The 26,269-nt window shown below is 50.9% G+C and overlaps 1 protein-coding gene and 1 long non-coding RNA gene across 2 annotated transcripts in view; one reads left to right on the forward strand and one right to left on the reverse strand.

The window, feature by feature from the left end:
- Positions 1-26,269, reverse strand: part of LOC311601058 — a 403,201-nt gene that overhangs the window by 10,069 nt on the left and 366,863 nt on the right. The gene's annotated exons all lie outside the window — the stretch shown is intronic.
- Positions 4,943-24,751, forward strand: HMGCL (3-hydroxy-3-methylglutaryl-CoA lyase). Its single transcript, XM_084787194.1, has 9 exons — positions 4,943-5,083; positions 9,084-9,167; positions 11,566-11,673; positions 12,772-12,867; positions 15,461-15,609; positions 19,293-19,356; positions 20,719-20,907; positions 22,312-22,437; positions 24,146-24,751. The coding sequence occupies exons 1-9, from the start codon at positions 5,024-5,026 to the stop codon at positions 24,251-24,253; spliced, it is 984 nt and encodes a 327-aa protein (XP_084643320.1). The 5' UTR covers positions 4,943-5,023; the 3' UTR covers positions 24,254-24,751.

Raw genomic sequence — 26,269 nt, forward strand, 5'->3', positions numbered from 1 at the left:
AAAAAGGGGGGCGTGGCCTGGAGATGGGGCTCACGTGGTACCATCCTAGCATACACAGAGCCGTGGGTTCGGTCCCTGGCACAGTATAAACCACACAGGGTATGCATGCCTGCGATCCAACAGGAGGGTCAAAAGTTAGCTCAAGACTGTCCTGGGCTATAAATGACCCAGTCCCGAGAAGGGAACGCAAGGACAACTTGCCGGGTCTCCTTAATATGACTTCCGTGGTTTTTCTTTCCTTACTCTGGTGTCTATGACAACTACCAGCTCAACCTGCTGAGTTATTGTAAATCAGATATTCGTGCGTGTTTGCCTGCATCTATGTCACATTCTAGAAGGCCAGGAGAGGGCATCGGTCCTCTGGAGCTAGAGAGACCAATAGTTGTGAGCTGTCATGTGGGTGCAGGGAACTAAAATCTTTGAGAAGAGCTAGGTATGGTAGCATGCTCCTTTAATCCCAGCACTTGGGAGGCAGAGGCAGGCCAGCCTGGTCTACAAAGAGAGTCCAGGATAGCCAAGATAACATAGAGAAACCCTGTCTCAGGGGGAAAAAAATCTTCAAGCAACAGCTTTTAACCACTGAGCTGTCTCACCAGCCCTCCACCCCACCCCCAAAACCTCCCATTTTTTTCCAAGACAGGGTTTCTCTATGTAACCCTGGAAATCACTGTAGACCCAGCTGACCTCAAGCTCGGAGATCTGCCTGCTTCTGCTTTCTGAGTCGTGGGACTAAAGGCATTTTGCCATCACTACCTGACTTCCTTAATATTTTTCTTTAATATGTACATTTAGAATTCTTTCCTTGACTTTTTTTTTTTTGTTCTGTTATTTTGAGCCAGAGCTTCTCTGTGTAGCCTTGGCTGTCCTGAACTCGCTTTGTAGACCAGGCTGGCCTCAAACTCACAGCGACCTACCTGCCTCTGCCTCCCGGGTGCTGGAATTAAAGGCATGCACCACTGTAGTGGATATAAACGAATTTTTGTTTTGATCCCAAGTGTGAGATGTGAAACAGATTTGTGTGAGGGTATGCGGTGTTTTTCCACTGGAAACAGACTTGTGAGAGAACAGGTGATGTTTGTCCACCAGAAGAGGAACCGCCTCTTTCCCCTGGGGCATGGTTTTTGCTACTGATAGGACAGTCTTTGAGAGGAGATAAATATAGATATGAGCCCCCCAAACAGGAGGCTTGGCTTTTCTGGCTTTCTGGGTTTGGCATTGCTTTTTGTTGTTTGGCTGTTCGTCGCTCTACTTCGAAACAGTTCTGGCAGCTGTGGTTGCAGTCACCTTTGCTGATTTGCTGGTTTGCTATTTAACCGGTCTGCTGGAATCCTGCCGACTACGCCAGTAGAATCGCTCCAAGAAACTGAGTAATAAAAAATGTCTACTTCTCCTGTTCCCATTAACCTCTTTTCTCTCCTATCTGGGGTCAGTGGGTTGGAAGGGAGGTATGAGCATTAAAGAACCCCAAATAAAGTAGGTTTGAAAAAGTTCACAGCCTACACGCCACCACCACCTTTTTTGTTTCTTTTTTTCTTTTCTTTTTCTTTTTTTGTTTTTTTGTTTGTTTGTTTGTTTGTTTTGTTTTTGTTTTTTGAGACAGGGTTTCTCTGTGTAGCCCTAGCTGTCCTGGACTCACTTTGTAGACCAGGCTGGTCTTGAACTCAACAGTGATCCCCCTGAGTTCTGGGATTAAAGGCGTGTGCCACTGCGCCCAGCTGCCGCCACCACCTTTAGAGCTTTCGAAGACTTGCAAGGACTCAAGAAGAGTCCTTCCTGCAAGTCCTGGAAGGTAACCCAGATCACCATTGTCTTCATGACCCACACATCAGCTTGTCATGTGCAGCAAAGCCAACAGGACACTAACAAAATAGAGCTTGGCTGTGTTCTGGCCTTCTTGTCATGTTTTCTCCCTCCTCCCTTCCTACCACTACCCATCCCCCCTCCCTCCCTCCCTCCCTCCCTCCCTTCTCTCTCCCTCCCTCCGTCCTCTCTCCCTCCTTCCCCCTCCCCCCTCTTCTGTGTGTCTCTCTCTCTTTGACAAAGTCTGACACTGTAACCCAGGCTGTCTGATAAATCCTCCTACCTCAGCCTCCTGGGCAGCTGGCTTAGACCTCTGCACCAGGCTTCTTTTCAACTGATACAGTCCCTAGTAGGAATTCAGGGGTTTTGTTGTTTTTGTCTGGGGTTTTTTTGTTTGTTTATTTTTTGCTTTGTTTTTTCGAGACAGGATCCGTCTTGGAGTCCTGGCTGTCCTGGCCTCACCTTGTAGACCAAGCTGGCCTTGAACTCAAAGCGATCTGCCTCCCAAGTGCTGGGATTAAATGTGTCTGCCACTGCCATTCCCCGAGATTAGCTCCAGGAACAGCAGAGAGAAGAGAAGAGAAGTGGATCTGAGGAAGAGAGAACTGAGCAGGTGGGAAATGGCTGGTTAAGGGAACTAACTGCTGACTGAACAACTAGCCAGAGGAACTAGAAGTAAGGAGAGGCTCAGGAACGGAGGAAAAAGAAATACTTGGAGGCTCAGTCTTATGGGTACAAGCTGAAGGTCTTAAAGCCCAGGAGAACTTTGCTTCCCTCCCCGCCCCCCACCCCCAGACAAGGTTTCGCTGTGTAGCCTTGGCTGTCCTGGACTAACTTTGTAGACCAAGCTGCCTCTGCCTCCCGAGTGCTGGGATTAAAGGCGTGCACCACCACCACCCGGCTTAGGAGACCTTTTCTATCTGTCTCTGTCTTGCTTGCTGTCTGTCTGACTCCTTGCTTGCTTACCCGCTTGTGTTTCGATCTATCTCCTTGCTTGCATTTACCCATCTTTGTAATTTTCTTGCTTGCTGATCCCCGTCCATCCGTCTCTCTTGCTGTTCCCCATCTCACTCTAACTTACTCTCTCATGTCTGTTACTTGCTTGCCCCTTCTCCTTGGGCCAACTCCAGTATTTTATTGAAATGATGTTCAATCCAAGAAAGTGGGTCAGAGGAGAGGACATCCTATTGAGACTTTAGGTGAGAGTAGCATGGAAGAATGGGGAAATAGTTGGATCCACAGGGTCCTGGAAACCTACAAGAAGAACTTTATGACAGGCAGATCTGGGTCCTGGGGTCCTCCTCAAACTAAGGCACCAGCCAAGGAGAAATAGGCAGTAAACTTCGAACCCCTACCAAGACCTAGCCGACGAACATGATATTCTCCACCGTTGAGTGGAGAGTGAGATCTGACTCTCACATGAACTCTGGTGCCCCTTTTCTGACCATGTCCCCTGGATGGGGAGGCCTGGTGGCACTCAGAGGAAAGATAGCAAGTTACCAAGAAGAGACTCGATAATCTTAGAGCATGTATAGGGGGTGGAAGTCTCCCTCAATCACAGACATAGGGGAGGGGAGAAGGGGGGAAGTGGGAGAGAGGGAAGAATGGGAGGAAACGGGAAGGGCTAACAATCAAGATGTAATATGAATAAATTAATAAAAAATGGTAAAAAAAATTATGTTCAATATTTTTTGTTGCCGATTATATGATGATTTTTTTTCTATCTTTATAATCACTAGGGCAATCAAAAATATACAGAGTAACAAGGAAATACAAAAAGGTCTGTAACCTACAACAAAACATACAACAAAAATCAATTAATTTTTAAGCAATGGTCAGCATGACATTATTGTTACTTTTTAAACAATACACAGGAACGTTTTTGGGGGGTTTTTTGTTTTTGTTTCTTTTTTTTTTTTTAGATTTATTTATTTATTATTATGTATACAGTGTTGTGCCTGCCTGCACACCTGTAGGCCAGAAGAGGGGCATCAGATCACATTACAGGTGGGTGTGAACCACCATGTGGTTGCTGCCTCCCAAGTGTTGGGATTAAAGGCGTGCGCCACCACCGCCCGGCCACATAGGAACGTTTAATCATGATTTTCCCTGGGCTGAAGCCAGTGTGTTTACAAGATGGCCATAGCAACATAGCTTGAGCTAGACATTCTCTAAAGAAAAAACTTAACCCACTTCCAGTCCCAGACCATCAGGTGTGCTGTCCAAGCCTAGGCTAACTGCCAAAGGGTCCTCTATTGTAAAATACCTGTAAAGCATGACGTTCCAAGCCCACCTTCTATTGCTCTCAAAGAAGATTCTAAGGAAATGTTTCTACAGGTAACAGTGTCTAGGCAGATACTGTTCTGTCAAGGTCTTAACTTTCTTTCATGCAGTTTCTGCTTGGGTGCTCACAGTCAGAGAAAAAAAAAACCCCAATTATTGTCTCAAGTCTTTGGCCAGATGCCCTCTTTCAACATTCTCTGTGGGAAAAAGGTTTTTTTTTCTGTATGATTTTCTTTATGACTGAGAAATAAAGAGAAAAAGCAGTTTTAGGAGAAATAGCAGATTTCTAAACAACATTACATCTGTATTTAAGGGCAGTGGTGATCAGCCGGAGCTCTTTGGAACTTTGTCAAGCAAAGCCTCAGCAGCTGCTCTGGATGTCTAGAGATCATGCTGGACAGTCGGAAGTCTCTGGAACTTTGTCAAACAAAGCCTCTATGACTTGCCCTCATGTCTGCAACATGCCGCCACGGCCCAGCCTGTTTTTGCTTTTTGGAGACACCTGCCTCCTGAGTGCTGGGATTAAAGGCGTGTGCAAACTGGCTGAAGTTTTATCCACCTCCGTGTTCTTGCTCCTTGCTCTGTGTCTGTGTATGGGGAGCCTAGAAAACTTATTGAATAGGCTCATTTCTGTCAACATCTGGGAAACTGAGGCAGGAGGATTGCCATGAGTCCTAGCACAACCCGAGTGTTATGGTAAGTGTCAGGCTAGCCTGGTCAACATAATACCAGAAAGCCCAAACCAAACCAAAGCGGAAAAACAGTTCTGTTGAGTGGAGAGTAAACCAGCCAGGAAGAAAAACACAGGCAGGCTGGGGGTGGAGCCAACGCTGGGAACTACACGTCACTCACGAGTCTCCGCCCCAAGGCCCGGGCCACTCCAAGCTATAGGCGGTCACGTGGGACCCAGCGGGCTGGACTCAGGATTTTCTAGGCTAAGATGGCGACAGTGAGGAAGGCTTTCCCGCGGAGGCTGGTGGGCTTGGCGTCTCTCCGGGCTGTAAGTGCCCCAGGCGGGTGACAGTTAGGGGGATCGGGCGGGGCCTCGTCAGCTGCTGTGAAGCCGGGTCAGCTCTAGGGGCCGGAGCCTGGAGGGTTGGAAAGTTCGGGACCCAGCCGGTCTGGCTCAGATCCCTTGCTCAGAAACGGGGAAGCCGAGAGGCCAGGGTATAGTGAAGCGACCTGCTGTCACCATGGAGACCTGGGACACCTTCCTGGAGGTCCTAACTCCCTTACGGTGGTGACTCTGACTCTGACTCTTTTCCCTAACTGAGCTTCGTTAGTGGAAAACACGTTCCACATGGGAAAAGCAAACGCATCCCTGTCCGCCGTCTTTCCCAGATCTTGTTGCTTTTCTGGATTCCCGGAGAGAACTTGGATCGCGGGGGCCGGGACAGGGATTCCCTCGGAACTGTACTTTGGGCTTGTTCGATCCTGGGGTTCTCCCACTCGCAGTGACGGAAGGGAAGGGGTCTAAGAGTCGTGCTGGTTAAACCGCGAACTGGCGTCCGGATGATCTGTCACTTTCTAGGCTGAGTGACAAGAGACTCAACTTGCTTATGCATAAAATGGATAGATAGCCTTATCTCAGGGTGATTTAGTGAGTGATCAGGTAGTCACTGGTGCTTTGCTGGCGCTCCAACCTCAGCTTAGTGACGATTTTATGTTGGGGAGTTTAGGCATTGTATCAGTACTTGGAAAAACTACACGTTCCATACCGCTAGTGGGTATCGCTCAGAAAACCACTTCTGTATCTTTAGTCCACCCATTTCCACCCATTGCTCAGGGATCAAAGGAAAATGCCAACCCCAATTTAAGAAAGTTAAGAAAATTAACATTTCAAAAATCTTGGTGTGTATCGGGTGAATCCCAGCACTGTGGAGGCAGAGGCAGAGCAAGTTCCAGGACACCCGGAGCTACTCAGAAACGCTGTCCAAGAAAGAAAGGAAAATGGAGGCCCGGCATAGGAGTGCAGGCCTTTAATCCCAGCACTCAGGAGGCAGAGGCAGGGGATCGCTGTGAGATGGAGGCCAGCCTGGTGTACAAAGTGAGTCCAGGACAGCCAAGGCTATGCAGAGAAACCTTGTCTCAAAAAACAACAACAAAACAAAAAAAATTAAAAAAGAAAATTTAATGGATAATACAAGTTAGTTTGCTTGTTTATTTGTTTGCTTGGGACAGAGTGTAAACTCTCAACTCATTGTGTAGACCAGGTTGGCTTCAAACTCAGAGAGATCGATCGGCCTGCCTCTCTCTGACTGTGGGATTACAGATATGCACCACCGTGCCCAGCTAGATAATTATGTTTTGGTTTTTGGTTTTGTTTTGTTTTTTCGAGACAGGGTTTCTCTGTGTAGCCTTGGCTCTCCTGGACTCTCTCTGTAGACCAGGCTGGCCTCAAACTCGCAGATCTGCCTGCTTCTGCCTCCCGAGTGCTGGGATTAAAGGCATACGCCACCACTGCCCAGCCTTGTTTTATTTTTGCTTTTTGGTTTTGTTTTTGTTTTGTTTTTCGAGACAGGGTTTCTCTGTGGAGCCTTGGCTGTCCTGGACTCACTTTGTAGACCAGGCTAGCTTGGAATTCACAGTGATCGGCCTGCCTTCTGCCTCCTGAGTGCTGGGATTAAAGGCGTGCGGCACCACCACCCGGCTGCCTCTGGGATTTTTTTTTTTAAGCATAAGATCTCACATCTCTCAGGCTGGCCTCAAGTTTACTATGTAGCTGAAGGTGACAGTTTTGAGATTCTGATCCTCCTGCCTCCGCCTCCCAGGTGCTGGGACTCAGGTACATGAGTGCAGGTGTGCCACCACACCTGGCCTCCGCCTCCCAGGTGCTGGGACTCAGGTTCATGAGTGGCAGGTGTGCCACCACACCTGGCCTGAATTGTTATATGAAGAAATGTTCTGGGGCAGGAAGTGGACCTAAGTTCAACCTGTTTCAAAAAAGGAAGTTGGGAGCAGGTTTTGCTTCAGCGTTTACTTACTGAGCCTCTGTTTTGTCCCAGGCCCTTGGAAGAGCTGCCAGTAGCACCAAGTCACCAGCCCAAGACACTCACACCCCACTGGGGCTATTTTAGGATGATATACCAGTGGAGGCTGCCAGTCTCTGTTGGAGAAAGACTCCATCGCAGGGACCTTTCACTCTTCTTGTGTTTTTTATTTTATTTATTGTTTTGTTTTGTTTTGTTTTGCTTTGTTTTTTGAGACAGGGTCTCTCTGTGTTGCCTTGACTATCCTGGACTCGCTTTGTAGACCAGGCTGGCCATGAACTCACAGCGATCCGCCTGCCTCTGCCTCCCGAGTGCTGGGATTCAAGGCATGTGCCACCACTGCTGTCTCTTCTTGTGGTTTTTTTTGTTTTGTTTTGCTTTAATTATTTATTTCTACCTTTATGTGCATTGATGTTTTGCCTGCACATATGTCTGTGTGAGATCCTGGAGCTGGAGTTACTGAGAGTTGTGAGCTGCCGTGTTGATGCTGGGAATTGAACCCAAGTCCTCTGGAAGAGCAGCCTAAACCACTGAGCTACCTCTCCAGCCCCCTGCTGACTTCCTGTAATTCAGGGGCTGGTCCCCCTTGGTCTGTCAGGAGTTTTGACGGCTAAAACCAGAGCTGCTTCAGGTGCATTGAGAAGGTCCAGCAGATTCCTGGCAGGGCAAAAGTCCCCCCTTAAGGCCTTCAGGGCCTTGCTGTCCTTGCTATATTATACAATATCCCTTTCCCTTTGCCCCACTGCAGGGTGTTTACTTGGGGGTGGGGGAAGGGCTGGCTTCCAGTGATTGCTGCTCTTCCCACCTCCATGCTAGAACCTGCCTGGTGGCTCACAACCCCCTGAAACTCCAGACTTAAGGGCTATGCCGTTCTCCTCTGGCTTACAAGGGCGCTGCACACATGTGGCATACAGACGTACATGCAGACAAAAATGCCCATACACATAAAATGAGTAAATATTCACAGACGATCCGCTAGGTGGGTAGAGATAGACTTGACAGTGGGCTAAAGGCTTTAAAATTTGGGGGGAAAGTATTTTTCTTCAGCTGCTGGGTATGTCACCTCCTCAGACATACTGTCCCCCATGTCATCCGTCAACCTAGAATCAGGCTTTTAGACAAGCCTTAACACAGCAAAGTCCTTCTCCACATCCCCTGTCACTGCTGCTGAATCTGAGACTAACTCCCGGTGCTCGGGGACTGTGCCCCCTCCTGGCAGCTGTGCCCTCTGTGCATTGTTTGTTCCCGAAATGTTTTTGACTGCAGCACTTCAAGGCACAGTGCCAGGCAGGTAGAGAGGGGTTGGAGAGAGGCAAGGTTCCCGAGCTTATATTGAAGCCAATAGTCTTGTGAAATACCAAGTACCAAAAGGTGACTAGCTCCTGAGAGGGTTGGCCAGAGGAAGGCTCTCTCTGGCTGACTAAGTGATTGAGGGTGTAAGAAAAGTAGAGCCTTCCGGGCAGAGGGCAACAACCAGCGCTGGGGACCGGAGCAGAGCAAACCTGTTGGGCAAAGGGGTAGAAGGAACTGGAACAGTAGGAGTGAGTAATGAGGTCAGCCAGAGCCAAGCCCTGCAGAGCCTCTAAGGCAGAATGACCAGAGGCAGGGGTGAGTCAAGAGTCCAGCTGAGCAGCAGGATGCGCGGGATATCTCTTGCAGAGATAGGCAGGATGGAGTGAGTACTGGACAGTGAGGAGCTTGGGGCCTGCTGAGTGAGAGATGTGCAAATGGAGCCAAGTGGACAGTGAAAAGTGGGGCCCGCCTGCAAGCATGGCTTTCTTGCTCATTCCTGATCAAAGCACAGGTTTTTTTGTTTTTGTTTTTTAAATCTTTTTGTTTGTTTGTTTGTTTGTTTTTTAAATCTTTTTGTTTGTTTGTTTGTTTGTTTTTTAATCTTAATCCTGAAAGATCCCAGATGTGAGTTAAGTAGGGAGACGTATGGCTGCTTGGGGTAACAATGGCAGACCCCTGCTAAGCCCTGACGTTTGTTTCTCCTCTTCTAAACCGAAGGCCAGCACCTCATCCATGGGCGCTTTCCCGAAGCAGGTGAAGATCGTGGAAGTCGGTCCCCGGGACGGTCTGCAGAATGAAAAGGTAAAGTATGGACGCCACCCAGAGGGGACGGCTAATGCCTCTGTTTGGAGCCCCCCGGGGAGGTTGGGGCAGGTATGTTACGGACTTTTGATAAGCTGGAATAGTATGCAGCTGTTAAACAAAAGTACATCAAGTGACTCGAGACTATAAAACAGACTATATAATCCGTGTCACTCCTACGTAAGAGAAACAGAAAAGCTTAGGTGTATGTGGAAGTATTCACTTAACGAAGGATCATAAAGCTTAATGGAAGTTTTCTAACCTGTGGGCACAGGACTCACGTGACCGAGGGTAACTTTGAATGCGGCTCATACACCATCAATATGGTAGCAGTGTGGTTTTTGAGCACTTGAAATGTGGCTGGTGACGTGGCTGGAGACATGACTCGGTGGTTAAGAGTGCTTCCTGCTGAGATGACCCAAATTCAGTTCCCACTACCTCCCGTGGGACAACAGGAAGCCCCCCCCTCCCGAGGAGGACCCGGAATCATTAAGACTTATAACATAAGCCGGGTGGTGGCGAAGGCCTTTAATTCCAGCCCTCCGGGAGGCAGAGGCGGACGGACCTCTGCGAGTTCGAGGCCAGCCTGGTCTACAAAGTGAGTCTAGGACAGAAGGGCTACACGGAGAAACTCTTTTCTTGAAAAACCAATTAAAAGAAAAAAACAAAAGAGCCGGGCGTGGTGGCGCACGCCTTTAATCCCAACACTCGGGAGGCAGAGGCAGGTGGATTGCTGTGAGTTCGAGGCCAGCCTGGGCTACAAAGTGAGTCCAGGACAGCCAAGGCTACACAGAGAAACCCTGTCTCGAAAAACAAAAAAACAAAAAACCAAAACAACAACAACAACAAAAAAAAGACTTATAATCCTACTGGCTGTCAGTAAGGAGTCATGAAAGAGTTTATTGTGTTGTTGTTATTGTTGGTTTTTTTTTTGTTTGTTTTGTTTTTTTGAGACAGAGTTTCTCTGTGTAGCCCTGCCTATCCTGGAACTTTCTCTGTAGACCAGACTGGCTTGAAACTCAGAGATCCACCTTCCTCTGGCCCTTGAATGCTGACATTAAAGGTGTTTACTGGGGCTAGAGAGATGGCTCAGCGGTTAAGAGCTCTAGCTGGACCAGGCATGGTGGCACACACCATTAATCCTAGCACTCGGGAGGCAGAGGCGGCGGATCGCTGTGAGTTCGAGGCCAGCCTGGTCTACAAAGTGAGTCCAGGACAGCCAAGGCTACACAAAGAGACCCTGTCTCAAAAAAAAAAAAAAAAAAAAAAGAAAAAGAGTGATGACTCTTCTTCCAGAGGACATGGGTTCAATTCCCAGCACCCACATGGCAGCTCACAACTGTCTGTAACTCCAGTTCCAGGGACATGCATGCAGGCAAAACACAGATGCACATAAAGTAAATAAAGAAATCTTTAAAAAAATTTTTACAGCCAGGCTTGGTGGTGCACGCCTTTAATCCCAGCACTCGGGAGGCAGAGGCAGGTGGATCACTGTGAGTTTGAGGTCAGCCTGGTCTACAAAGTGAGTCCAGGATGGCCAAGGCTACACAGAGAAACCCTGTCTCGAAAAACAAAACAAAAAAAAAAAAAAAAAAAGAATTTGAAAAAAAAATTTTTTTACAAGTCATGTGCCACCATGACCTGGCTTAAGGCTTGTTTTTATTTTTGTGTATGTGTGTGTATACCTGTGTGTATATCTGCCACGTGCATGCAGTACCCACACAGGCCAGAAGGGGCATCAGCTCCCTGGAGCTGAAGTTAATGGGCATTTGTCCATGGGAATGCATGAACACTGGGGACTGAGCATGGGTCCCCTGGAAAAGCAGCAAGGGCTCTTTACTGCTGAACCAGTGCCGCTGCTCCTGCCTCTCATGGATGGCTTCTGGGCAGGAAGGTGAGGCAATGGAGTTTCCAGTTGACAGAGGGAAGCCATGCCATACAACTCCCGGGATCTTGAGGGCAGATTAGAAAGACATCAACAGGCTCTGCTGGTGACCATATGTGGGGAAGAAGGAGAAAGTGCTCTGAGGAAAGAGAAAAGGGGGGAGAGTGTGACATTTGGGGGTCCATCCCACAGCACCCAGAGAGCAGTGGTTTATTTCTACCCATTCCAACCGGGGCACGTTGCCCTGAGTTTATGATGGGGTCCTAGATTAACACACTGAGCTACGGAAGAGTCTGCACAGGAGGCAGATAGTGTTTGCACGTACATATGAACACTTCAGGTGAGCGGCCATCTATGCCAGGAGATGCAGCTGGCGGTACTTGGAGAGCGTGAGTGAGCCCATGGTCGTGTCTGAGACAGTGAGGGGCTGGCGCAGCCGAAGCTCGGGGCTGGCGGCCACGGCGGGCTTTGCGCAGCAATGTCTTACTTGTCTGAATTTTCTGTCCACTACAGAATATTGTACCTACCCCAGTGAAAATCAAGCTGATCGACATGCTCTCTGAAGCAGGGCTCCCCGTTATCGAGGCCACCAGCTTCGTCTCTCCCAAGTGGGTGCCTCAGGTAAGCCCAGCCTCCAGAAGCCTGGCCCACATGGGAGGGAGGGAGGGAGGGAGGGAGGGAGGGAGGGAGGGAGGGAAAGAAGTGTCCCTGTTGCTCTTAGAGCCACTGGACCAGGTCCCTGGCTTGAGGGCTTTCGGGTGAGTCTCGGCTCTGGCTCTGGAGTGCAGCACAGGAAGGGCGTCAACTGGGGTAAGGGGTGGTGGGGGTGGGGCGGGGGGGGGCGTGTTTGCTTCACTCTGAGCTCTGCCCTGGCCTACAGGAGCCCTTGCTAATAAGGAGGACGTTTGCCCTGTCAGGTTTGAGGTAGCCTCCGAGGTCTCTCCTAGCTCCAAGAGTATGGGCTCCCCACGCCCATCTGCAACATCTGTGTTGTGGGGAGAGTGAGAACTGCTGCTTCCTAGGCCTGGGCAAAGGATCCCATGACGCTTGAGTGCTGGGCAGTACAGAGGGAGCGGTGCCCAGGCTCCATCAGAGACGGTTCTTTTTTTGTTTTGTTTTGTTTTTTGTTTTTCAAGACAGGGTTTCTCTATGTAGCCTTGGGCTGTCCTGGACTCACTTTGTAGACCAGGCTGGCCTCAAACTCACAGCGATCTGCCTGCCTCTGCCTCCCAAGTGCTGGGATTAAAGGCGTGGGACACCACCTCCCGGCTTTTTGTTTGTTTGTTTGTTTTTGGTTTTGGAGACAGAGTTTCTCAGTGCAACAGCTCTGGCTGTCCTGGAATTCACTCCATAGTCCAGGCTGGCCTCAAACTCAAGGGGATGCACCCGCCAGCAGGCCAGAAGAGGGCATTAACTCACATTATAAATGGTTGTGAGCCACCATGTTGGTGCTAGTAATTGAACTCAGGACCTCTAGAAGAGCAGCTAGTGCTCTTAACCTCTGAGCCATCTCTCCAGGCCCTGGACCTAGTTCTTGTTAAATGACTACTGCTTGTGCCTGGAGGTACGGCAGAGCTGGCAGTAGTGGCCATGGGACCTGCCAAGGTCACACTGCCCAGGGTGTCTCCTGGTGACAGAGATAAGAAAAGTATTGGGGACAAAAGAGTCAGCGATGAAGGTTTTCTCTACTGTTGAGCTCTTGGCTTCTTTGGCTCCCAGATGGCTGACAACTCTGAAGTCTTGAAGGGCATCCAGAAGTTTCCCGGCGTCAACTACCCAGTTCTGACTCCAAATATGAAAGGCTTTGAGGCAGCGGTAAGAAGTTGACCTGTTGAGGCCCTGAGAGTGGATGACAGCATTGGTGTCTGTCTTGTCCTGGGATGTCTCTCTGAACAGCTTGTCTCCAGTGAGGATGAGCAGCATCGGATTGGGGCATGGGGGAGTGGTCCAACCCTGTCACTCATCGCTCTGTTGCCTTGACAAACTGCTTCATCTCAGTCAGTTCTGCCCAGTGAACCGGGAATGATGCAATGGGTACATGCCAATGAGCCGTGCTCAATAAGAGCTGAGAACACAGGCTTGTTTGTTTGTTTGTTTGTTTGTTTGTTTTTGGTTTTTTGAGACAGGGTCTCTCTGTGTAGCCTTGGCAGTCCTGGACTCACTTTGTAGACCAGGCTGGCCTCAAACTCACAGCGATCCGCCTGCCTCTGCCTCCCAAGTGCTAGGATTAAAGGCGTGCGCCACCACGCCCGGCTGTTTGTTTGTTTTTAATATTTATTTATTTACTTATTGTATATGACTGCTTTATACCTGGAGGCCAGAAGAGGGCACCAAACCTCATTATAGATGGCCGTGAGCCACCTTGTGGTTGCTGGGAATTGAACTCTATTCCTCTGGAAGAACAGGTGGTGCTCTTATCCTCTGAGCCATCTCTCCAGCCCACACAGGCTTGTTAAAAGCATTACATCCTGGGATCACCCTCTTCCTCTTCCTCCTCCTCCTCCTCTTCTTCATCTTTGTCTTCTTCTTTTAAATTTTGTTTATTTTTTACTTGGCGTGTACTGCTGTTTAGCCTGCCTGCATGGCTGTGTACCATGTACCATGCAGTGCCTCCAGAGACCAGAAGAGGCCATCAGATCCTTTGGGACTGGAGTCGCACACAGTTGTTAGTGGCTGTGTGGATGGTAGGCGTCAAACCCAGGTCTTGTGCAGGAGCAGGAGGGCTTACCTGCTGAGCCATCTCTGCAGCCCATGTCACTCTCTTCCTTAGGGACAGGTACCAGCGCTCCACATGGATGCTACGTGTGATTTCTATAAGAGGCTGAGTATACGGTTTGGCCTAAATTTATTTCAAGAGTGACCTGATCTGGAGAGATGACTCAGAGGTTAAGTGCACTGGCTGTTCTTCCAGAGGTCCTGAGTTCAATTCCCAGCAACCACATGGTGGCTCACAACCATCTATAATGAGATCTGGTGCCTTCTTCTAGTGGGCAGGGGTACATGTAGGCAAAACACTGTATACATAATAAATAAATCTTTTTTTAAAAACGGGGTGGGGGGTCGGGTGGCTGGAGTGATGGCTCAGAGGTTAAGAGCACTGGCTGCTCTTTCAAAGGACATGAGTTCAATTCCCAGCAACCACATGGTGGCTCACAGCCATCTATAGGGAGATCTGGTGTCCTCTTCTGTCATGCAAGTGTACATGCAGGCAGAACACTGTATATATGATAAATAAATAAATCTTTCAAAAACAAAACAAAAAAATAGTGACCTCTCAGGTTAACAGTGGCAGGGTTGATTTCCTTAGAAGTTGTGAGACTTGATGGGGTTTTTTGGTATCTGCAGGTGCCAAGGGTTTCACACTTACTAGGAAAATGCTCCAGCCCAGGGCTACATCCTGGCCTTGGTTTGGTTTCTTTTATTTTTTTGGTTTTGTTTGTTTGTTTGTTTGTTTTTGTTTTTGTTTTGTTTTTTTGAGACAGGGTTTCTCTGTATAACAGCTCTAGCTGTCCTGGAACTCACTCTGTAGACCAGGCTGGCCTCAGACTCATAGAGATCCACCTGTCTCTGCCTCCTGAGTGCTGGGATTAAAGGCGTGCGTCACCACCACTAGCTTTATTTTGTTTTCTAGTTGAAGGGTAAGCATTTCCTAGAGCTGCTCGAGAAAGTTCTGCAAACTCTTAACAGAATTGCTTTACAGCCTCATGTTCTGGAGGTCAGGAGGTGTTGGTTGCTTGTGAGGCTTCCTGAGAGCCCGTCCCATGGATCTTGTAGAGACTGGGAGTGACCCGCTTGGCCTTGGTACTGCTTGGTTCGTACGTGCCTTGCTCCAGTGCCTGCCTCTGCCCTCTTGTGGCCTTCTACATCTCAGTGTCTTTGCACATCTCAATGTCCTCATACAGCCATCTTTTAAGGACACCAGTCATTCTGGATTAGGGGCCCGCCCTGCTCCAGTGTGGCCTCATTTAATCTAATTACATTTGCAATGACCCTTCCTCCAAGTAGGTAATGTGTTCTGGGGAACCATGGATTGGGGTGTCCACATGTTTATTACTATTAAATGTGTTCATTTGTGTGTGTACACACACATGCATGTGCAATGGCACTCATGTGGAGGTCAGTGGGTGACTTAAGTGTGTTGATTCTTTCCTTCTACCATGTAGGTCCTGGGGAATTGAATTCAGGTCATCAGGCTTGACGGCACATGCCCTTGATCTACTGAGCCTGAGCCATCTTGCATGCCCCAATATATGGCGTGTGTGTCTGTGTGTGTGTGTGTGTGTGTGTGTTTGTGCGTGAATGTTCAGCCTATAACAGTCACATCTCATAAAACTTGTGCAACGTTTTTGCCGCTGGACCAGTTTCTTCAGGATCAAAGTGCTGATGGTATTCGCCTGGATATCGGCAGGTAGCTGCAGGTGCCAAGGAAGTGAGCATCTTCGGTGCTGTGTCTGAGCTTTTCACTCAGAAGAATGCGAACTGCTCTATAGAAGAGAGTTTCCAGCGCTTTGATGGAGTCATGAAGGCTGCACTGGCCAACAACATCCGTGTGAGAGGGTGAGTCAGGCTGCACGGGCCACCAGCATCCCTGTGAGAGGGTGAGTCAGGCCACATGGACCTCCAGCATCCATGTGAGAGGGTGAGTCTGGTCACCCAGGTCACTAGCATCCCTGTGAGAAGGTAAGCCTGGTCACACAGGCAACCAGCATCCCTGTGGGAGGGTGAGTCTGGTCACACAGGCCACCAGCATCCATGTGGGAGGCTGAGTCTGGTCACACAGGCCACCAGCATCCATGTGGGAGGGTGAGTCTGGTCACACAGGCCACCAGCATCCCTGTGGGAGGGTGAGTCTGGTCACACGGGCCACCAGCATCCCTGTGAGAGGGTGAGTCTGGTCACACAGGCCGCCAGCATCCCTGTGGGAGGGTGAGTCTGGTCACACAGGCCACCAGCATCCCTGTGGGAGGGTGAGTCTGGTCACACGGGCCACCAGCATCCCTGTGAGAGGGTGAGTCTGGTCACACAGGCCGCCAGCATCCCTGTGGGAGGGTGAGTCTGGTCACACGGGCCGCCAGCATCCCTGTGAGAGGGTGAGTCTGGTCACACGGGCCACCAGCATCCCTGTGGGAGGGTGAGTCTGGTCACACAGGCCGCCAGCATCCATGTGGGAGGGTGAGTCTGGTCACACAGGCCACCAGCATCCCTGTGGGAAGGGGAGTCTGGTCACACAGGCCGCCAGCATCCCTGTGGGAGGGTGAGTCTGGTCACACAGGCCACCAGCATCCCTGTGGGAAGGGGAGTCTGGTCACACAAGCCACCAGCATCCATGTGGGAGAGTGAGTCTGGTCACACAGACCACCAGCATCCCTGTGAGAGGGTGAGTCTGGTCACACAGGCCACCAGCATCCCTGTGGGAGGGTGAGTCTGATCACACAGGCCACCAGCATCCCTGTGGGAAGGGGAGTCTGGTCACACAGGCCACCAGCATCCATGTGGGAGGGTGAGTCTGGTCACACAGGCCACCAGCATCCCTGTGAGAAGGTAAGCCTGGTCACACAGGCAACCAGCATCCCTGTGGGAGGGTGAGTCTGGTCACACAGGCAACCAGCATCCCTGTGAGAGGGTGAGTCTGGTCACACAGGCCACCAGCATCCCTGTGGGAGGGTGAGTCAGGCTTCTGGGGGAGTCTGGCTTTTCTCAATGCCCTTGTAGAACAGAGCCGATTCTCCCAGCTGCCAGTCTCTCCTCCTCAGGCTCTTGCTGGGCGGGGCAACCCCAGCTCCTCACCTGGGAACCTTGCTCCAAGTGATTGTAGTCAGAAGAGGAGCCAGGATTTCTCTCAGACCTAAATTGTTGACTGACCAAGTGTCGACCAGGCCAACCTCGAACTCACAGACACCAACCTGTCTCTGCCTGGGGTGCTGGGATGGCCTGTGCCACCGTGCCCAGGCCCAGGACTTGAGACTTGGTTGGTGGCGTGGGGACTGGTAGCACGCGCCTTTAAAACACATCTCAAAGCAAGCGACAGCAATAACAAAACAGAGAGCTGCGGGTGAAGCATTGTAACCAGGCAGGTACTCTACCAGTGAGCGCTGTCCGGGGCCGGGTGAAGGCTTTCCTGTGATGTTCCACACCCTCTGGGCGGCACCCCATCTTCTCTGCTAGAAGGCTTTGTGCTCCCCCTCCCCAGGCAGAACGCTCCCCTTTCTCTCTGCTTCTCAGCTCCTGCAGGGTCCTCCATGGATGTCAGCTCCTCTTGGTTTTTCTTTGTCCCGCTTCCTACAGTCCCCGAGTGCTGTATTCTGCCATCACAGCACCTGACACAGAGGCCTGATAGGTGGGTGGAAGATGGGGATGATGGGTCTCCAGTCATGCGCCCCCACCCCCAGCTCCCAGGCCTGTGTTCTGTCTTGGTGGTTCCCCACCCTGCCCTCCCCCCTCGACAGATCTGGCTGACCTGGAATTTCACAGGGATCCACCGGCTTGGATCAGAGGGATGCGCCCCCATACCACTCTTCCTTGCTTAGTGTTGTTTGGAGATATAGGAAATGGGAACTTTAAGGTAAAAAGCACACCAAGGGGGCTGAAGAGATGGCTCAGAAGTTAAGAACACGGGCTGCTCTTCCAGACGTCCTGAGTTCAATTCCCAGCAACCACATAGTGGTTCACAACCATCTATGGTGAGATCTGGTGCCCTCTGCTGGCATGCAGTTGTACATGCAGACACAACATTATTTACATAATATTCTGTTTTGTTTTGTTTTGTTTTTTGAGACAAGATTTCTCTGTGTAGCCTTGACTCTCCTGGACTCACTTTGTAGACCAGGCTGGCCTCAAACTCACAGTGATCCACCTGCCTCTGCCCCCTGAGTGCTGGGAGTAAAGGCGTTGCGCCACCACCGCCCAGCTTTTTTGTTATTTTTTTAAAAAAGCACACTGAGATTTTTGAAATGTTGGTCCAACAGACATTTACTCCATTTCTTGTTTTTTCTTTTTTCTTTCTTTTTAAGCTTTTTAATCTATGTATTGAGGCAGGGTCATTCTATGTAACCCTGGCTGGCCTGGAATTCACAGAGGTCTACCTGCCTCTGCCCCCCAGGTGCTAGGATTAAACGTGTGCGCCACCCCTGCCCGGGTACCATCTCACTCTTTAAGTTCATTTTGACCTGGAACTCGTTTTGTAACCAAGGCTGGCAATCCTCCTGCCTCAGTCTCCCAGTGCTAGGATTACAGGCTTGGACTACCATTCCTAGTGTCACTCTAAAGATGCCTCAGTGGCAGCCAGGTGATGAGGGTGGACATGTGACACTCAGAGTCCTCAGCACAGCCCATAAGACTGTCACAGTCAGGCCAGGGCTCCCTCCTGTCTCGTGTCAGACTCCTTGGCCCCTGGTTCTCCCCGTGTCTTAGAATTCTGTCCTGAGCACTCCAGACTCCTGCCTTGACTGAAACATGCTTTCAAAAATGCCCTGCGCCCTGTGCCTTTCAGCACCATGGCTTCCGGCAGGTCTGCCTAGCTAACCATTGCTACACTACCTGCCTGTGTCTCCTCCTTTCCATGCGTCCTTCCCAGTTTCTCTCTTTCTGGAATTACCACCCCCTCCTAACGTGACTGTGGTTCTGTTCGCCGTCTTCCTGAATTGAACAAGCTCCCGGAGGCTAGGGCCCATCCATTCATGGGTCCTCGGAACTGCTCTGTGCTCAGCGCCTGGCACATCATCTTCATCTCAGCAAATACCAGCTGAATAAATATGTGGAGGAGCCACGGGGCCCTGGGGCCTTGGTCCTGACTCATATCCGTGCCTGCCGTTCTCGTGCTAACCTGTATGTTGATGCTGGCGCTGGCATCGATGACCTGAATGCTGGCCTACCTACCCCCCCCTACCCTCCCAACCCCCCCACCCCCACCCCCACCCCCCTCCCCGCGCTCCAGACAGCTCAAGTGCACCCTAGTTCCTTGTAGCTATTGTAAATTCTCCTCCACCTGCAGCTCTAACTGTGGCCTCTTAGCCCCACCCTTCCTGCAAGGTTCTCTGGTGTTTCCGCCCAGAACTAGGCCAAAGAGCCTTTTGCCTACTCAGGAATTAACCTTTCACCCAGCATCCGGCGAGCCTCCTGTCAGCTTCATGTTTACTGAGGGCTCAGCAGGGATGTGTGTAAGATGGGTCATCAGTCATTCTAATGGCAGAAGAGCTGGGGACACTAGGGACACTGACACCGGTCCGTTTGTTTTTCTGCAGGTATATCTCCTGTGTCCTCGGGTGCCCCTACGAGGGGAAGATCTCTTCGGCTAAAGTAGCTGAGGTGTGTGCAGTGAGTGGGGGAAGGGCCCGTGAGGGTTGGCTTCCTTGCAGCCTGTTGGCGCGGCGTCCCTCCCCTTCTTTTCCCAGTATAGGAACCGTTGAGTAAGCCAGGAACTTCAGCCATTTCATCCAGAAAACCCCGCTGCCGATTTGATGCTGTTCTGCCTCTGAAGAAGCAAGTCACTTGTCACCCAGGGTGCAGATAGCAGATTGGGTCTCATCCAGTGTGCTCCACGGAGCCCTTTTGTTTCTCCCCAATACCAGGTGGCATCCAGTCAGAGGAATGGCCTCTGGCTGCTGTGTTCCCCTGACCCCTGTTGCCACCGCCCTCACCGGAGCCCCTCACCACTTTTTTTTTTCCTCAAGACAGGGTTTCTCTGTGTAGCCTTGGCTGTCCTGGACTCACTTTGTAGACCAGGCTGGCCTCGAACTCATGGCAATCCGCCTGCCTCTGCCTCCCTGAGTGCTGGGCTTAAAGGCGTGAGCCACCAACACCCGGCTCCATCACCACTTTCTAGAAGCAGACATTGAAGCTCAGAGAAGTTATGCGTTCAGTGCAGTGGCCAGCGTGCAGCAGAACGGGGACTTGAGCTCAGCATCACATGGCCCCAGAGGCCTGCACCACTGTCACCTGATAGGCGTGTGAGCAGGGGTGGAGGGTGGGAAGTCACCGTGTCATTATGAGGATGATCATCAGTAAGCAACTGTGTCTCCTGCTACCTCTTCACTCTATTCAGGCCAAGTATAGCAGTCTCCGTGGGGTGGGGTGGGGTGGTGTGGGGTGTGTGGCTTTGGCAGTTTAGGCTTTACAGTCAGCCGATTGCAAACGATGCAAAGGAGCTTCTGAAAAGTTGCATGGTTCCTCTGCTTCTTAAAGAATCCAACTAGATGCCGGCCGTGGTGGTGCACACCTTTAATCCCAGCACTCGGGAGGCAGAGGCAGGCAGATCGCTGTGAGTTCGAGGCCAGCCTGGTCTACAAAAGCAAGTCCAGGACAGCCAAGGCTACACAGAAAAAACAAAAACCAAAAATAACAAAACAAAACAAAACAAACAAAGAATCCAACTCGTGTTTTACACCCACAGTCCACAGGTGCTACTGCCAGAGGAAGGGCTTTCCCTGATCCCTGTCAGCGCCCGTTGGGAAGGGAAGTCAGCCGCTGCTGCAGTTGCTGGCTGCCTTCTGGGTCTCAGTCTCCCAGCCTGTGGGTAATGTGTGTCCCTTCCATTGAAATTGTTGGGAGCCCTGACTCAGTAGGCACACAGCACCTCAGAGGGAGGAGAACTGGCTGGTCACAGACTCCCTGCTTCTGAGCTCTAGTGTCACATGCGGGTGGCTCTTACGTATCTGTTCACTTCTCCAGGTCGCCAAGAAGTTATACTCAATGGGCTGCTATGAGATCTCCCTCGGGGACACCATTGGTGTGGGCACCCCAGGACTCATGAAGGACATGCTGACTGCTGTCATGCATGAAGTGCCTGTGGCCGCACTGGCTGTCCACTGCCATGATACCTACGGTCAAGCTCTGGCCAACACGTTGGTGGCCCTGCAGGTAATGAAAGCCATCTGCCCATTCTCCCAGAGGGCTTGTGTCAGGGCAGTACAGTTTCATTGTGTTTATTAGTTGAAGCAAATGTATCTGAGGCCACAGAAGGTGGCACACGTATGTTGAGGGAATTGCTTCCCATTGATGAACAAGAGAGGGTGCTATGCAGGTACAGAGGCCTGAAGGGGGTGCTTGCGCCCCTTGTGGGGAGGCATTGACGGCAGCAGTGGGACCAAGAGGAATAAGCTGGTGGAGCCTGCTGCAAGTGGCGCCCTCTGGTGTTGGTCTTCCTGTCAGCATCAGGGTCACAGCTGGTGTTAACACCTGAAGACCTGACAGGATTTTAGTGCATCTGTAGAGGAGTTCTTTCCCTCAACCTGCACATCAAACTCAGGTTGTCAGATTTGGTGGCAAGCACCTTTACCCTCTGAACATATTTATTTATTTTAAATATTTATTTATTACTTGTATAGTGTTCTGCTTGCATGTACACAGGCACACAAGAAGAGGGCACCAGATCACATTATAGATGGTTGTGAGCCACCATGTGGTTGCTGGGAGTTGAACTCAGGACCTCTAGAAGAGCAGCCAATGCTCTTAACCACTGAGCCATCTCTCCAGCCCTTTATTTATTTATTTGTTTATTTTTGGTTTTTCGAGACAGGGTTTCTCTGTGTAGCCTTGGCTGTCCTGGACTTACTTTGTAGCCTCAAACTCACAGCGATCCACCTGCCTCTGCCTCCCGAGTGCTCGGATTAAAGGCATGTGCCACCACACCCGACCTCCCTCTGAGTCATCTTGCTGGCCCGTTACAAATCCTTTTGAAGGTTGGAGAGATGGCTCAGAGGTTAAAAGCACTGGCTGTTCTTCCAAAGGTCCTGATTCAATTCCCAGCAACCACATGATGGCTCACAAGCATCTATAATGAGATCTAGTGCCCTCTTCTGGCGTGCAGGTGTACATGCAAGCAGAGCACTGTATATACATAACAATAAATATTTTTGAAAAAATAAAAAACAAAAAAACCAGAAAATCCTTTTGAGAACCCACCAACCTTCCATTTCTTTGGCTCTATTCAAAACAAAACACCTCAAAGGAAATGTGTCTAGTGTCAGCCGCTCACACTGGACATGACTGAGGAGAGCTCCAAGGGTGAAACAGAGCCAGGAGCCAGCTCTGAGGGCATGGGGGAAGGTCCTCTCAGAGGGGACATTATGACAGAGGATGCTCACTCACTGTTCCAGACAGAAGCGAGAGAAGCTCTGTCCCTCGATGGCTTCCGCCTGGCAGAGTAGAGAGCAGATTGGCTCTGGCAGAATCTCTGACAACGCGGCAGAAGGTTTATGAGAAGCGACCCTGTGGGCTCCAGGCTCCGGCAGTAACCACAGTTCACCATCCTTATGTTTCCAGATGGGAGTGAGCGTCGTGGACTCCTCTGTGGCGGGACTTGGAGGCTGTCCCTATGCAAAAGGGGCATCGGGGAACTTGGCCACCGAGGACCTGGTCTACATGCTGACTGGTTTAGGGATTCACACGGTAAGCCCGCCTGCCCCCTGGTGGTGACATCCCTGAACCAACCAGTGCTCGGCTCGCTCCCTTGTTAATCGTGAGGACAGACGTGGCGTGCTCAGGGTTGGTAGACGTTAGGAGAAGGGCGCCAGGGATTGTGGAAGCTTTATATTTCTGCAAGAGAAGAGAAGAGTGCAACAGTCAACTAGGAGAGTTGAAAGTGGCTGATCTGGAGAGCGAGCCCTTGTCGGGTGAGAGGTCCTGACAGAGCGGGGGGGGGGGGGGGGTGGTGTATGAATAATCACCAGATGAGAGTCTCAACAGAAGAAGAGGCTCAGTTGGTGGCCTAGACTAAGACCCCAAGCAAGGATGAGAAGGAGCCAACCAAAAAAGGAATCATCAGTGGTCTGGAGAGGAAGGAGCACAGCAGAGGAGGCGTGGGTCTGCTGAACCGTGATTGTGAGCACAAGAGACCAGGATCTCAGAGTGACCCCCACAGTTCAGTTCTAAGGCAGAGCCCCTCAGTAAGTACGCATGGGAAGGGCCTTAAGGGCCAGCCTCAGTCGGGCCTGGTGGCACACGCCCTTAACCCCAGCACTCAGGAGGCAGAGGCAGGCGGATCGCTGTGAGTTCAAGACCAGCCTGGTATACAAAGGGAGTCCAGGACAGCCAAGGCTACACAGAGACCCTGTCTTGAAAGGGGGAGCAGGGGCACCTTCATGACCTGCAGTGACTTCCTTCCATTAGCCACACAGGGCTCCACCAGACTCTTCAGGGACCTCAGCAGTGGCATAGAAGTCACACTGCAGCCAGCCGGGCGTGGTGGTGCACGCCTTTAATCCCAGCACTCGGAAGGCAGAGGCAGGCGGATCGCTGTGAGTTCGAGGCCAGCCTGGTCTACATAGTGAGTCCAGGACAGCCAAGGCTACACAGAGAAACCCTGTCTTGAAACCCCCCCCCCAAAAAAAAAGAAAAGAAAAAAAAAAAAAAGAAGTCACACTGCATCTCTGCTTTGAAGTCTGATGGTTTAAGCCGGGTGTGGTAGCGCATGCCTTTAATCCCAGCACTCGGGAGGCAGAGGCAGGTGGATTGCTGTGAGTTTGAGGCCAGCCTGGTCTACAAGTGAGTCCAGGACAGCCAAGGCTACACAGAGAAACCCTGTCTCAAAACCACCACCACCACCACCACCACCACCACCCCAGAAAAAGAAAGAAAGAAATCCGACAGTTTGAAATCCAGATCTGTTCCTCACAGGCTGTCAGCCTCGCTGTTTTGTCTTGAACTTGAGTAATGGCAGTAAAAGGGTTACAGGCTTAAGGAAATGTGTGTCCTCGAGGTAGAGGACGGTGGTGAGGCACGAGAAGAAACTATTTAGTGTGCCTGGCACTAGTATCCAACTGCAGACCGGAGTCACACAGTCGGTCGTGTTGGAGATGAGATTCAGCAGTCAAAGCCATGTCTAACATGAGGAATGGCCTGGGTGCCAGTCCCAGCCCAGGAGAAGACACACAAAGGCAAACAAGTAAACATCGCATCTCCTGCGTGCCAGGCCCTGTGCTGGGCCCTGAACATGGAGGCGGGACAAGACTGATCAGGTCCCACAACCTCACAGACAGTGGTGCCCACGGTCACAGCAGGGGCCTGTTTACTGCTGCCTTCCCTTTTGCTGTCTGTTGCCCTGGATGTTGAAGGCAATGTTCTGACTGACTTTATCCTCTTATCTTGCTTCCCCAAGGGTGTGAACCTCCAGAAGCTCCTCGAAGCCGGGGACTTCATCTGTCAAGCCCTGAACCGGAAAACCAGCTCTAAAGTGGCCCAGGCCCAGGCCACCTGCAAACTCTGAGCCCCTCGCTCACCTGAAGACCCAGGACTGGGGAAGGTGGGGGTGTTTGTGCACGATGATTCTTCGATGAGGGAAATGGGATGCAAACGAATGAGCAGGCATCACAGCGGTCCTTCTCCTAGACAGAGAGGGCTAGAGCTGCCAGGCCCGGGCCTCACTGAGTGCCCTGGAACCTGGAAGTCTCCCCTCCACTGTGGACCAGCTCCTCAGAGCTGATGGCCTGAGTGCTGCGTTTGGGATGGCCCTGGGTCTCGTGGATGGGCTGCTAGGCAGCAGAGCTGATGTCCACCCTGCCAGGACTGTGGGTCCTGTCCTGGGCTGCATCTCTGAGGACAGAGAGCAGTTCCTCCTCCCCCCAAGGCAGCAGAGCATTTGCTGAAATGGTGGGGTTTGATCTGCTTCAGTGGCCATCTGCCAACTCCAGCGTCTCTGGAAAAATCACTCTGTTCATGATTTTTTAAAAACAGCTTATGTAATTAAAGGTTTAATTTTCTAATATTCAATCGTGTGTGTGTGTGTGTGTGTTTATAGGCAGAGAAGTCAAGTCATTATGAGGGAAGAGTGCAGGCTGAGTCATTCATTTTTCTCTAGAGTTCTCCTGTCTCCAAACCTAAGTCCCCAAGCTGGCGTGGTGACGCATGCCTGTAATCCCAACACTGGCAGAGGTAGAGTGTGGAGAGCCACAGATAGCAGCGCCCCCTGCTGCTTCCCTGGCACAATGCGCCCCTTTTGCACATGCGCAGTGAGTAAACCTTATGCGCAGTGAGCAAGCCCCTTATGCGCATGCCTGAAGGCATGGCGTGAGGTGGCGTGATTTGAACAAGGCATAGCGTGAGGTGGTGTGATCTGAACAAGGCATAGCATGAGGTGGCGTGATCCGAACGCACCAACCAGGAGCGACAATGTGGCAGTCTCTGATAGGACCAGGCACACTATAAAGGTTCTGTGGGAGCTTTTCCCGTGGTCACTCCAGGATCCTGAATAAACTGCGGCGAGAAGAGTTCCCGGTGTTGGTGTCTTTCCTGCTGGTCGGGGGCGGCATCGACATTTAGGTCCCCCTTATTCATTAAATTTTGAGCAAGTGGCACAGAGAATGCCTGGTAGGTTGTCCCCCCTGCACTGGAGAAATAGGCTGACAAGATGGTTGAACATTGGCCATGTAGCCCGTCCCCAACATCTTCTTCAACATCTTCTTCTTCTTCTCTTCCCTCTCTTTATTAGAAAAGGAGGTAGATGGATCCATCATATACAGGTGAGCTTGGGTCCCCGAAGGGAGCGGGCATTAACCAGAGGGGGGAAGCATTGACCTGATCCTCCTGGGGCCACATTGGCCTGTCAAGATGTCTTTTTGAGGAGGAGAGGGGGGTCCTGATCTGCTGTCTGTGGGCATCCCCAACATACAGCAAACAAGACAGTTTCCGACATCAACCTCTATGCAATCAGGTTTACTTCTCGGGGGACTCAGAGTCGGACAATCGGGTCCTCCCCCTGCGGTACCTTGTCCTACACCCCTTGCAGGTGCCCATGCCTTACGGCAGGCAATATCTGAGTATATGCCATTCTCACCATGCCAAGGAAGGGGAAACGGAAGCACATTAGTGTCATGGCCTTGGTCTGCCAAGTGAACGGAGGATCTATACCCGTCACTGATTACTTCTCTATCATGCCAAGCCACATTTGAGGAGATTGCCCAGCCTCCAGTGCAGCAAATGCTTGCATCATAGAGGCCTGCGTGTGATGTTAGCGGACGTGCATCCTGCATATGCACCAAAGTGCTAGGCAACTGACAAGGACCAGACACACTGTCAAAGCTCTTATTCCCGCCCATTCCTGCCGATGAGAGAAGGCGTTCTGGAACCACTGCGACAGCCCAGAGACCATGGAGACGTCAGTTCGTGTAGAATTGATGTGCACTAGGGAGAGACGCAGTTCCTGCAGGGGACTATCCAGGCTTCTGCTCCAGTTACCTGCAAGATACTGGGAGAGACTGCTAGACAAGTTAATAATCTGAAAACA

The sequence above is a fragment of the Acomys minous genome, assembly GCF_964271855.1.
Source record: "Acomys minous genome assembly, chromosome: 6".
Classification (NCBI taxonomy): domain Eukaryota; kingdom Metazoa; phylum Chordata; class Mammalia; order Rodentia; family Muridae; genus Acomys; species Acomys minous.